General features: G+C 45.0%; 1 protein-coding gene across 5 annotated transcripts in view; it reads left to right on the top strand.

The window, feature by feature from the left end:
• Positions 1–12205, top strand: part of Slc8a3 (solute carrier family 8 member A3) — a 132016-nt gene extending 119811 nt beyond the window's left edge. For 2 of the 5 annotated variants that reach the window (XM_051196245.1, XM_051196247.1), the window contains exons 4-8: positions 1938–1955; positions 6406–6530; positions 7247–7346; positions 8946–9218; positions 11504–12205. In XM_051196245.1, the coding sequence (XP_051052202.1) occupies positions 1938–1955; positions 6406–6530; positions 7247–7346; positions 8946–9218; positions 11504–11880 (893 nt within the window). In that variant the 3' untranslated portion in view covers positions 11881–12205. Of the gene's footprint in view, positions 1–1937; positions 1956–6405; positions 6531–7246; positions 7347–8942; positions 9219–11503 lie in introns of all 5 variants that reach the window. The other 3 variants (XM_051196243.1, XM_051196244.1, XM_051196246.1) reach the window with 2 other exon arrangements.
• Positions 12206–13847: the final 1642 nt, after the last annotated feature.

Raw genomic sequence — 13847 nt, 5'->3', positions numbered from 1 at the left:
AGAGAGGATGAGAGGAAACATAACTCTGGTGTAGAGTAAGCCCTGGAGTGCGGAAGTGGACTAATGTGAGCAAAGATGGGCTGCTGCATTGTCAGGGCTAGTGGGGCAGTGCCTGGCCAGAGGAAGAAAGTCTCCAGTGGGAAAAGGAAGCACTATCCAGTAGAGGGGCCTGTTTCTTTCTCTTCCTTCCGCATCCAGGGACACACCTTGTCCAGTGCCCCGCCACCACATTTCCTGAGCTAATTGTCTCTGAGGGATCTGAGCAGGGATGAATAACTCTCACCTGAGCCTGAAGATCAATACATGGGAAAGCAAGGAAAATACCCTTGTGGTAGTCAGTCACTCAATGTTGACTTCGGTGGATCTCACAGATGCTTCCGTTACTTCTTAATTAGAAAACTCAAATTCACGAAGACATGAAGCATAGAATGTGTGGCTTGCCTGGGTCATTATGTTTTGGGATCTTCAGCCTCCACCTAAACTTTAGGGCCTGAAGTGTTCTTCCTGCAGACCCATAGAAGAAGCAATATAAATTATCTACCTGGAGGTCTATGTCAATGTAATTAGAATATCCACTGACCAACTAATTGCCTTCATAGTCTAAATGGAAACAACTAAGAAAATAAACTGCTGCTCAGCTGCTTGCACGCCATGTAGATTCTGAATCCACACTTGTCTTCAGTGGCTGTGAATACGGAGTCATGGGTCTCAGGCATGAGCTGAATTCCTTGAGTTTACTAGAAGACTGGATATGCAAATATTCCTACACATACTCACATACTCTTTCCTTCCTTGTCAGTCTCTACCAGGAGTCTGTAGCAAGGTGTTTTCAGATCTGACAAGAGCCAATGAGTGAGGGGTATACAATTACATAATCAGGATGAAAATGTATGTGAAATTCACAAGCATTTCTTTTTAATTTGTGCATTTCGAAGTCCAAGATAGTCTAGCATAAACTAGGTTCTTATTCCATGCAATGGGTCTCTTATTCATTGGGAGAATCTGCCAGGTTACCTTGGAGACAAGAGAGTTTAGCACAAGAAAAAATAAGCTAGAGTCATCTGTGTTGTCTACGTTATTTACTTTCTTTCCCCAGTCCATGTAGAGACCTTGCTTTATCATCCCTCATCCTCATAAAAGTTTTGGTCTGACAATCCCTCTATTCTAGAGTACCCAAAATCCAGAGCTCACCTACCCTTTCTGAACTAAAAGACTATCAACTGCCATAATAGCAAACAACAAGCCTTTATCGAACATTACTAAGTTCAGCGACAAGTGCATGGCTCTGACCTCCAAGATATTGCTATACTCATTCAGTGACCATAGTCTAGAGAATACATCTTTTCATTATATTATTCTTCTAGAGAAGATTAAATCCCTGGCCAAACCAGTAGCTAAGATACCATTTGTAACTATGAAAATCTTATGGACACTGGGGAGGTAGAGCATGATCCAACTGCACGGCTAGGGCTGGGAATCATAGAAAGGAGCACCACCCTACTCGTGAACACTGCTCTCTGAAGCTCACCTTCAAGCCCTGTGTGCCACTTGACATCAGTGGGCCAGCTTCTCTGGCAGGATTACAAACCACACACCGTGTTCATGACAACTAGACTGAATCACAGTGATCACCTAAGTGTCTTTTTCACCCACTTGGTCCTCTCATCCTCCCGCCCCCATCCTTTTTCAGGGAAGATGTGGGGGTAACTTCCTTGTAGCTGCTCAGCAGTCGTTCCAGCTTCTCACACCTCTTGCTGCTGCTCTTGCTGCGCATGCTCAATGCTGCCGTCTGCATGCGTTCTTGAGCTCTCACTTACTAAAAGCCCACTGCCTTCCGTATGCTGCCAGAACCACAAAGCCTGGGGACACTCTCAAGATGGGACCTTAATGTTCTTTCCTTTTCTTTCTCCCCCTTCCCTGATATCATTTGCAAACAGCGCTCCTGTTATCTCCAGGTAAGAGGTGTCTGTCTTTCCCCTCTTTTCTGTTCTTGCCAGTGCCATTACTGGATTTAAGATCAGTGTCCACTACGTTACTTGACAAGAACTGCAGGGGCAAGATAACCTGACAGGTTCTCCCAACAACTGAGAGAGTCCTCACATAAAGTCGTTGTGGAGAAGTAGATAATTCCTTGAGCATCGTTTTCATCAATGAATGTGAGGAAATGCAGTGAGTCATTAAAACAAAACTTACCAAGAAGATGGTATGACATAGATTTCCCCGCATCTCAGTTCATCTGCTTCTTATGTTGTTGGAGAGGAGACGGTATGAGCTAGGACCAGAATCTCCAATCAGATTGACATAGAATTCGAAAGGAAAGACTGACCTCAGGGACCTAGGGAAAAACAGCCAAGAGCTGCTGAGAACAAGAGAGCCCATTTATTTAAAAAAAAAAAATAATAATACAGACTTTTACAGATCCTGGAGAACTTCTAACACATCACAGATGAGAGTTTAGTTGCTAGATTTGGACTCATTTGTCATTTATCCTTAAAGTTACATATGCCCCAAACAGTAAAACAATGTGTGGGAACAGGGCTCTGGATTAAAAAAAAAAAAAAAAAAAAAAAAAAAGACATCTATAGATTTTTGGCAGGATTCTCATTCAGAATTTAGATCCTGTGTAGGACGTGTACCTACTTTGAAAGTATGCTGGCATGAGTGGAAGCCCATCACAAACAGCATGCAGCCTCAGGACCAGAGAGGAAGGCAGCCCTCCATGTCTGGCAGTACTGTACTTGATGCAGATGGAGTAGGCTCCACAAGACAGTTTCAGTATGTTTTAAAAGGACATCTTACATTTCATCTGTTCTTTGAACACACACACATACACCACCCACACAATAAGGCTACTTAAGAGGCAAAAGATCCTGCAGAGTACACTGGTGTTCCAAGTCACCCCTGGGGCTTCAGAAGAGGCAACGAGTATAGTAAGATCATTTGCCTCCTTGGATCCTAAAGCCAAAGGTACACATAGTTAATATGTTTTCCTTTTGGGAATACATTGCCACAGCCTCTTCGTGTCCTTGTTTATTTTTATGCCAATAGGATAAGGGCTAGCTCTAGCTCTATGCTCTGCACTCTCCTCCTGGGGCATTAGTCATTGGTCTCTCTCTTCCCCTCTGCTCATACAACCCCACATGAATATGTTCAGGTTTCTTCATTCACGTTCTTGCCTTCACTACCTAACACACACGTTCATATTTGGCTTAAGTTTTGCTATACTTTCAGCAAGATTTCAAACACGAGGAGAAATGTAAAGTGCAGAGGGAATGCCCTACACCTATCTGTAAACCTCTGATTCAGGAGCGCTTGATTAGGCTTTAGATCTACCAGAAATACCAAGTTTTGATTTTGATCTGTCAGGACAGGTGAACGTGACTAACAGTGCCTGGTGGTGAAAGAGAGTAAATGTGTTCATCCTGGGCTTTTCCACCACATTCAAGGGCCTTGGAGTGAGAGCCGTGGCCATACCACCGCTTCTCTGTGGGCATGCTAGCAGAGCATTCACAGTCTGCCGTTGTCTAGCCTGGAAAGCGCTTTGTTCTTCCAATATTTGTCCAATCTTCCATCTTATTTATCTTCTACCTCCTTCCCCACCTCTCTCCCTTTCTATTCCTAGAAATGAGTTTGTTTAGTCAGGCTGCATATCAAGATCACCTCTCTTTTATTCTTTTCAACCAGAATCATTATCATTCATTTTTTAAGTTTGGGACTTGAAGAAATGAGCATAACTTGAACGTAAAGTTATGACCATCATATAAAGATTAGAAAAAGGGGAGGATTACTGCCAAGACACTAAGTTGGGGTTTATAAAAAGGTATGTGAGTCAATTACCAGAAATATACAGAGTACTTCTATGGGACTATGAGTGACTTGATGATAGAGGATTGGTTATTTGTCAAAGGGATTTTTGCAGAAGGCTAGATTGAAAAAGTGACTGTCACCACAGGGGTGGACAGGTCAGCAGGTGGATCAATAATATGCCAGATGGATATAGTGCTAGATTGATAGCTAGACAAGGGGTTAGACAGGTACATTTATGTGTCACTGGAGAGCTCATTATATTGGTATAAAAGTTCTTGTGGCACATGTAAAGTATGACCTGAGGGAGCTGGGGAGGGAGGAGCAGATTAACACTGTCCCTGCTGAGATGAACAGTGTGATATGATATGCTGAAGCTGGAAGGAAGACAAAAGGCTACTCACTTTTTAGGGAGCCTGTCCTCTCTAAGGGCTCCCCCGACATTGCCTTGTAGTCAGTTTCTAGGGCCGTTGTCCTTGTAAATAGCCCCAGCACATTCAGACTCCCAGATTTGTCTTCAGAATGAACTCATCAGAGACCCATATTAAATGAAGTTAGTGAGGTGAGGCTGTTAGAATATAGATATTCCAAGGTGAGTGCTCAGCCACAAACAAGGCATGTATATCACCCCTCTAAGGCTCAGAGAACATTGTAGAAGAGGAGCAGGAAGAATGCAAGAGCCAGAGGATAGGAAGACTGTAATCTCTTAGACACTGTGCAGCCATCTTCATCATGAACTCAATGCAACTGCACTTGCCTACACTGGCCCTGCACAACAGCCAACCACAGAAGGGAAAGGCACTCAAGAGGACCCTCCCAACCTGCAAACCTGTGACCACGGTAGATTCTTGGAACGAGAGAGTCACTGACATCAGTCAAGCAACCAGTAGTGAGCCCTCAAGGGTCTAGAAGAGAATTCCAAAGTCACCGTTAATGCAAATGACCCAAGTTAAACTCACTGGGTCTGAAAATAAAACTCCACTGTACAAATATGGAGGGGATCTTGTAAGATTGATAGAGGCTTGATGGGGTGATAGAGAATGCTGGAAGAGTCTAGAGCAATTAGAATGCATTACATGTGTGTGAGAAAATGTCAAAGCACAAATGTAACAGCAGAAAGAAAGAAAGAAAGAAAGAAAGAAAGAAAGAAAGAAAGAAAGAAAGAAAGAAAGAAAGAAAGAAAGAAAGAAAGAAAGAAAGAAAAGAAGGAAGGAAGGGAGGGAGGGAAAAAAAAAAAAAAAAGACCTAGATCTTCAAAAACCACCAGAGCCACGATGGTGCAGCACCACGGACAGCTCCCAGCCTTTGTCAGGATCGCCTTCTCGTTCATTGGTTGTAAAAACACTGACTCCAGCAGCAAGCAAGCTCAGACACTGGAGCCTGCCCACTGTCAACTGTCCTCATTCAGGTTAACTAAGGAAATCTTTATATAAGTAAGTCTCTCTACTTGGTAAAACCCATTCTTAGTTTATAGTCTTCTGTGAGTTGCTTTCACTGCCACCTCAAGAACCCAAGTTTCTCTGCGTCTTGCTTTCCTGATTCCCCCACCACAGAAATAAAAAGAGACTTCCTTGGCCTCCGACCCATTTCATCCTTGGGATTATCCAAGGACTAGAGGATTCCTGTGGGAGGTTTACTGTGTGGAATGAAAGCAATTAAGGAGCTGAATAAAAGAACTAATTGCATGTGAGAATGCGGATTTGGATGGGAAGATGTTTAAATGGGCTCTGAAAGAAACAGGCTGCCAAGAGCGATTTTCTAATCAAAGGGGAATAAAAAGATTCAATCTCTATTTCACTCTAATCCAGAAAACATGTCTTCATGGTGAAGTGGCTGGAAGATGGACTCACCAGCTGAAGCGGAAAAACTGTTTAACCATTCAGCATGAGACGGGACCATTGGTAAATGATGCAAGATGCCGAGAGTCTCAGAGAATGCTTATAAAGAAAATAAAGGGAGAACTTTGTTTTGTTTTTGCTTTGAATGTCTTTTATTTTAATTCCAGAAGAAATTACCCTGCCTTGTATAGAAATCCTGGGGGATCTGTCATTGAACATGATGAAGTTTCTTGGGAATTGTCCAAGACGCCAATTCACTTATATGAAATGGATATACCTCTGCAAACATTCCCCTTTCTCTTCCATAGATGGGACAGTGCCAACAATGTTGAAGACATATGCAAATGAGGGCCAGCAGGCAGTGCATTTGAACGCACAAGTCTCCCAGAACTCTTATATAAAGTAGTGGACAACCAGATCCAGCAGCTTGAAATAAAGACAGTGAGACTTGGCCTTTTTTCCAAGCTCTGCAGCCACTCTCTAAAGTGTTTAGGAGCTTCATTTGATACCATTCACTGGGAATTCTTTGGGTCAAATTCCCTACCCAGGGAATAAAACAAAAAGAGATATACTCATCTTGAGCCTACCAGGAGCATTTTGAATTCTGATCACAGAGTGTCCAGCCCTTAGTAGGAAGAAAAACTAGAAATACCCAGTCCCTGTTCCCGAGGGCTACTTGCTTTGCACCCACTTATCCCTGAGCTATAAAGTCCTGGGAGATGGAAAAGGTACTAAGGGTAGTCTGATTTTTCTTTTGTTGCAGAGGTGACAGACAGGAAGCTGACTGTGGAGGAAGAAGAGGCCAAGAGAATAGCAGAGATGGGAAAACCAGTATTGGGTGAACACCCCAAACTAGAGGTCATCATTGAAGAGTCCTATGAGTTCAAGGTCAGACATCACTGAGGTCTAATGAAATAATAGCTAACTAAGGTGGGAAACAGAAGATATGAGGCTTTTTCTAACTTCACCACTGAGAATGTGAGCCAGAAGCTGAACAAATTACTTATTCACCTCAGGCCTGGGTTTCCCATTTATAAAATGTAGCAAGAAGTGCTAGTTATTTGTATGTTATGAATACTACAGGAAAACATGATATAAAACTTGTTAGTAAGCAGGGAAGAGAGCCCTTGGGTGTGTCACCACAATTGCATGTTTTAAAATACTAAAACTCACTACCGACAGGCAGGGTCTATTGACATCTTATCCTATAGTTACATTTCAAGTCTGGTGTGGTGGGCCAAGCCTTTAGGCCAAGGCACTTGTGAGGCTGAAGCAGGCACATCTCTGTGAGTTCAAGGCCAACCTGGTCTATATAGAGAATTCCACGACAACTAGGGGGACATAATAGAGAGACCCTGTCTCCAATGACCACACATGAAAAACCCTCTATAGTTACATTCCTCTAAACATCCAGTGCCAGAATTCACAACCAAAGAAAAGGGAACTAGGGGGATTGTCCAAAAAGATAACATCGAAGGACATCTCGTGAAAAAATTTGAGAACCCCTGCAATTCAGGGTCTCTTTCATTGCTTTATAACACGAGAGGCCGCAGTGGTTTTGAGAACTCTAACCTCATGATTCCAAGTTTTCCTCTCCATGACAGAGTACCGTGGACAAGCTGATCAAGAAGACAAACCTGGCGTTGGTTGTGGGGACCCATTCCTGGAGGGACCAGTTCATGGAAGCCATAACTGTTAGTGCAGGTAAGAGGGCCCTCCAGATAGCCTTGCTAGGAGGGCAGACAACTCCCAAGAAAGAAGATCCTGGCCCCCTTAGTGGCTGGTCATTTTCAAGGAGCCCTCATCAGTGGGGTCTTCTGAGCTCCAGCTCAGTTTATCTATTTCAATGGGTCCCGAAAAGGGAATAGCGACATCTGGCTTCAAATCCTGATTCTGCTGTGTGAACTGGTGCAGTATCCTCTCTGCCTCCAATGCTTTTGGCCCTGAAAAGAACTACTGTTGCCTTTCTTAGAAGTGCAAGTACAAAACACGCTCACAGAGAATTCCAGTTTCCATCATTCCTTATCATCTCACTAGTTTGCTTTTCTCTTTCTGTAAAAAGGAAAACAATTCTGGTTTAGAGACTGGATGTTGAGCGTTAGCAAAATGCATTGACACTCTGACGAATCTCCACCCTGGATGATGTCTTTGCCATTTACAGGATGACCCCACCCTATTGTCCTAGCCTAGGCAGAAGTCCCAGATACTGGCAGATACTAGAATGAGGATGGACAGGGTCTCCCAACTGCCCCTGTCTTGTCTCTCAGCAACACTATAGTTCTCTTGAACTGACAAGCACTACTGGCCTTGTCTTTTTCCATGAAGTTTTGTTGTCATAGCAACCCACAGGGTCACATCCCTAAGGTCCCAGAGCCAGAGCAAAAGCACAGCCAGGAAGAGAGGTTTGCTACTGCTGCCTCCCTGCTTCCACATCCATTCTGCTGTATCCCTTCTGATGGCCTGACTGTGCCCCTCAGGAGACCACAAAAGGAATGCAGGTCGCATAGTCTACCTCCCTTCACAAAGCAGGGAACTGGAGTTCAAACTATGGGTAAAGCACCCCAGGCTAAGATTTCTTTCATTTAAAATCAGAATTAGAGCCCAGATTCCTGACTTCTGTTCTTTCCAAACCCAAAGCACCTAAAGTTACCCTTGAAGGGGCACAGGTACCTTGGCACACTCTCTCGGGGGCCACTGGAGGGGCACATGTACGCATAGTTCCTAGCAAAAACAGCCAGAGACTATTCCTGCTCTGTTTCATGGGCTCTCTGAGGAACAGTGCTGCCTCATGATCTGGAATGACAGCCATCCATCTGGGGCTGGATAATGGCAGGGTTAGGGTTGTCATTGCTGTAGCCAGGTTAGAAAACTTGAGAGGAACCCATTAGCACTCAGGGAAGAGTGATCAAGCACACAGCCAACTCTGTTTTCTTTGCCCAGAAAATCAAATAGAGCCTGTCCCTGCCTCCTTCCCCCCCCCCCGCCCCCTTATGCCCTCCTGGTCTCCACCCTGTCTCTTACTCTCATCCTCTCTTGTTTTTCTCTAGTTCACAGCTTGCTCACTTTCTCCCATGTTTGCTTAGCACCCTGTATTGATACTGGCCAGTGACCATGTGGTCAGTGTGATTCCCATTTCCCCACTTGAACTAGTGCCCACACGCTGTACCTCACCTGCTGTCCAGAGATAACTGAATTCCCATGCTGGCCCACGGTGCCTGTAATGTGGGCTGGACTTGACTTTTTCGTGAATGATGTTCTGATCTCACTTCCTTATTTCAAGCCTGTTTATCTTACCTCCAGCAGGGGATGAGGATGAGGACGAATCGGGCGAGGAGAGGCTGCCTTCCTGCTTTGACTATGTTATGCACTTCCTGACAGTCTTCTGGAAGGTGCTTTTTGCCTGTGTGCCCCCCACGGAGTACTGCCATGGCTGGGCCTGCTTTGTGGTCTCTATCCTCATTATTGGCATGCTCACTGCCATCATCGGGGACCTAGCCTCTCACTTTGGCTGCACAATTGGGCTCAAGGATTCAGTCACCGCCGTCGTTTTTGTAGCGTTCGGCACCTCTGTGCCAGGTGAGAGTGAGAGGTACTTAAGTTTGCAAAATGGATATCCCCTGGTTCAAATGACCCCTACATTCTGCCTCATCTCAGATCTGAAGCAACGGGCACTGTGGGTGATAACCAGCTCACACATTCAATCCCTGCGCTTACTAGACAGGAAAACTGAGGTCTACCATGGATATGGTACCTGACCAAGAAAGTGGTCCAGTTTCTTAGCCTTTTTACTGTATTAATAGAACATGAGTAATGCAATTAAATGCACATAATAATGTTCTTCTATTTGCCTCTGGTAGCCTCTGAGAGATTAAATATTAGCCTGCTTATAAATGTCCCTATAAGAATGCCCACAATCCTTCTTGGCCTCCCTTAGCTCCTGTGGTCCTCTATGAGGGCAAAGTGTCTCCCGTCAGCAGTCATAAGAGCATTAGCTGAAATTTGTCCTTTCATGTGAGGAATTACATGCTCTTTATTTCCTTCTAAATACCCAAAGGCAAACATCAGTAAGCATCCATTAATTCATTTAGTAGGCTAATATTTCCTGATCTCCTGGGATGCCTGATACAGTCCTGAGCTAGTTGCACATCTATTATGTGAGTGGAGGCAAACGTTTCCTTCTCAGCCCTCAGCTAAAAATCTAGCAAAGGAGATTAGACCCAAATAACTTTTTTAATATTAATGATATCTAGGAAGTAAAGGTGTCAAACAGGGAGCCGAAGGTTAAGCTGAGTCAGAGCAGGTCCTATGGAAACGAGACCTGGATGACAAACAGTAGGTAGGCAGTACAGTATGACTGGATTAAGCTAGGCTCCCTACTCAATTAAATGTGGTTCTCTATGGCATCTGAACTCTGACCTTTTGCTAGCTTCAAATGCTCGGGCTGAACCTCACCAGGCAAGAGCCTGCAGGATGATCCAAGGGCAACGCTCATTGTAGCAAAGAAATATCCTTTTGGAGATCCATTACACCTAATAATTTCTTCAGCGTGGCTGTGATATGTGACAAAAGTCCCAAAAGAAAAACTTAAAGAAGGAAGGATTCATTTCACTCACAGTTTCAGGGGTGTTAACACAGCATGGCAGGGAAGGCAGCATGATGGAGAAAAACAGTTCACATCATGGTTGACAAGAACCAAAGAAGGAGAACGTAGGGAAAGGCCCAAGAAATGTATGCCGGTGAAATACGTCCCCCAATTAGGTCCCTCCTACCTTTCACTACCTCCTATCAGTGGATTTGTCCATTCCTTGATTCACTGCCCTTGGGATCTAATGGTATCCGGAAACTTCATCACAGACACACCCAAAGATGCGCCCCTGGGTGACTCTCCATCTAACCAAATTGGTACTCAAAATGAATCTCGTCACACTGTATCTACACCACACCCCAAGAACTCCTCCTTCTAAAAGCCCAGGGCAGGGGGAGGGGTGTACTAGTGATACCAGAAGCCTGGCTATTGTGGAAATGAATCTGTTGATAAGAAATCCGATGATGCCCTGTGCTCACTGTTCTCCAGGCCTTGATGTGCCCTAGCTGACAGAGGGAAAGGAACAGATGTGAGGGCAAAGATGTGGGAAAAAAACAAGGGAGGGTAAGAGCCAAACTGCAAGGTCATAGTCAAGTTGGGACAAGCTTTCTCTGGGAAAGCTAAAATTAATGGGCTACAGTGAGACATCCGGATATACTGGGTGCGGAGATGGTTTGGGGCATTTCCAAGGCTCTGGAATTTATCCAGAAAGTCCCTGACAATACTGAAACTTTCAGAAGAATATGCTATGGTTCATGCCTCTGGGATGGTGGCTTTTGTTAGAGCTCTTTGGAAATGAGAGGATGTTATGGGCACGGCCCTTCCATGGGGATTCTAGAGTCAAGTCTCTAGCTGATTTAAGTGACCTTGTGTAGATGCCTTGATCACTTTCAGGGTTAAGTGGGTGCATGCCCCATATGACAGTTACAGCCAATCGTCTATTCCAGCTGCTTCCCAGGATGTGAAATTCCCTGGGCAGATGTTATAAAATGACTGAGTCTTATTTGCTAAAACCATAGTCAACAGGGAATGATATGCACACTTGGTAAATATTGGAACAAGAATAGCTCTCAGGATGCTTCAGGATCCTATAGATTTGAAACAGGAAACCCAGATCCATCATTGGACATGTTCAAGGCTATATTAACTCATAAGTGACAGGGCTTGGAAGTGGTCCCTTTGCACATGCTGCCAAGCTGCCTTTGAGGGATACTCAAAGACAAGTCCTGCGGATCCCAGCCTCCCACAGCTCCCATTTGTCTCTGTCCTTTTCCAGATACATTTGCCAGCAAAGCTGCTGCCCTGCAGGATGTGTATGCAGATGCCTCCATTGGCAACGTCACTGGCAGTAATGCTGTCAACGTCTTCCTGGGTATTGGCTTGGCCTGGTCCGTGGCCGCCATCTACTGGGCCATGCAGGGACAGGAGTTCCATGTGTCTGCTGGCACTCTAGCCTTCTCTGTCACTCTTTTCACCATCTTTGCATTTGTCTGCCTCAGTGTGCTCTTGTACCGTCGGCGGCCCCACCTTGGCGGGGAGCTGGGAGGTCCGCGTGGCTGCAAGCTTGCCACAACGTGGCTTTTTGTGAGCCTGTGGCTCCTCTATGTACTTTTTGCCACACTGGAGGCCTACTGCTACATCAAGGGGTTCTGAGTCACTAGAGCAAGACCTCCACGGGGCAGGCCTAGGACTTCTCCCAAGAGAAGGGCACTTCCTCACCAACCTTCCCAGGTTGAGCAGCCCTGGAGAAGCAGCATCAGGACCAGAGCCCCAGGAACATCACATGACCTGGGCCCTGGCAGTGCACAGAAAGACCAAAATCTAAACAATTCAATGGAACGGAAGCGACACCCACTGTCCAAAGTACTTAATTAAAAACAAACCAACAGCAACAAATCCACCTCTACCCCATCCTCCACTCGTGTCCCTGAGCTTTCTCTTGTGTACTCCACCATCCAACGATTCCTTTGACTCTAACTCCCTGGAGCAGGATTTCCCCTGTCTCCAGCAACCTGCATCAAGACTCCCTCATTCAGCTGTCTGGGTGTAAGAATGAGCCATCTCTGTGTGGCTGATTTGGGGTGCTCTTTTTCGTCGAATCGTTATTGTAATTGTTTTCATCTTCCTACCAGGGTCCACTTATTGTCTTGTCTTTTCTTTCTGAAGTTAGTGACAAAGGGCCCTGAAGGAACTCCAAGTCTGAGTGACAGACAGAGGCATGGACTTGCTAACACACACTCTCCTGCTCTCACAAGGCCACAGCTGTCCCTTGGCTCCAACTCAGGGTGCAGGAGGAGTTTCATCTGTTCGCATTGACATCACACCCAAACCACAGAGCAGTCATGCTTCTCTGTAGAGATCACTGTAATTCTCTGCGTTGTGCTTCAGCACCCGAGTGTACACCCTCCCACAAGAGACTTGCCAAGTTGAGGCTCGGGAACAGAAATAAGAGTGCTCCATGATGACCAAAGGCAGCCAGAGACACAAAGGGGAAACACCTCTCCAGTGTTTTTGGATTTGTGTCTGTGGTGGGAGAGAAAAGGGTATCTGATTGGGGAGGTCTCTAAGGGAGTGGATCATATGTAGAGTGTCTTGTTTCTGGGGCGTGCCAGCATTACCAGCCCTCTCTTGCTAATGCACCATACCCAGAAGGCTAAGGAGATTGAAGTGATGTGAGAATGTAGAGGCTTGTAAGAGAACAGGGGCCTCCTTCCTTCTCCCCTGGCCTTCGGGCCACTTTTGAAAGCATGTTCACAAGATAGGAACTGGAATCTCTCATTTCCCCATGTTTCTGCTTCTTTTTAAACCTCAGAAAGTTTTCTTCCCAGCCTGTGGGGGTGTGTCTTATACCTCTCCCTTCCCAAGAATCTGAGTCATCACATTCCCAAGGAACCCAGGCTCACAGAAAATGAAGACTGACACACTGATACCCTTGCCTCCTGGACCTTTTCCTGATGTATTTGAAAAATCCTGGCTTTAACACACACACACACACACACACACACACACACACACACACACACACCAAAACTGCCCGCAGGTCTTGAGGCTTTCTGCATTGACATAAATACATTTTCTAAGAGAGAAATAATGAAATTAAAACAACACCTGTTTAATTTTAAACACATTTTTTAAGAAAAATAAAAAAGAGAACAATGTTTGTGTCCTAAACTATGTTGACAGTTGCTGGTGGAAATGTTGGGTTGGTTCAAAAAAAATAAATAAATAAAAGTAAAAGGTCTACTTATATGTCTCTACACACAGCCCATTTCTCATGTTTCTTCAATGAATGGTCCAGGGCCTGCCATCTTGGGAATCTGCTGAAGCAGATGCGACTGAATCAAAAGTGTCACCTCCCATCATACTCGAGTGTCAATGCACTAGACATAGTATTTTTTTAAGCAAAAAATGTCTAGGGAAATGCTACCTGTCACAGCCCAGACTTAAAGAAGCTGGAAAACACAGGTAATAAGAATTGTGTTGATGAAGGCAAAGGGGCATTTTGTATCAGAAGAGCACAGCGGGGCAAGACTTTGGCTAGGAAGCCATATTTAGCCAGTGCTCCCCACATAGGCTCAGCATCAGCATCCATTTGCTCATCACTCATTCAAAGACCAACC

Source organism: Phodopus roborovskii, unplaced genomic scaffold, assembly GCF_943737965.1.
Source record: "Phodopus roborovskii unplaced genomic scaffold, PHOROB, whole genome shotgun sequence".
Taxonomy (NCBI): Eukaryota; Metazoa; Chordata; class Mammalia; order Rodentia; family Cricetidae; genus Phodopus; species Phodopus roborovskii.
This window is presented reverse-complemented; position numbering and strand designations above follow the sequence as displayed.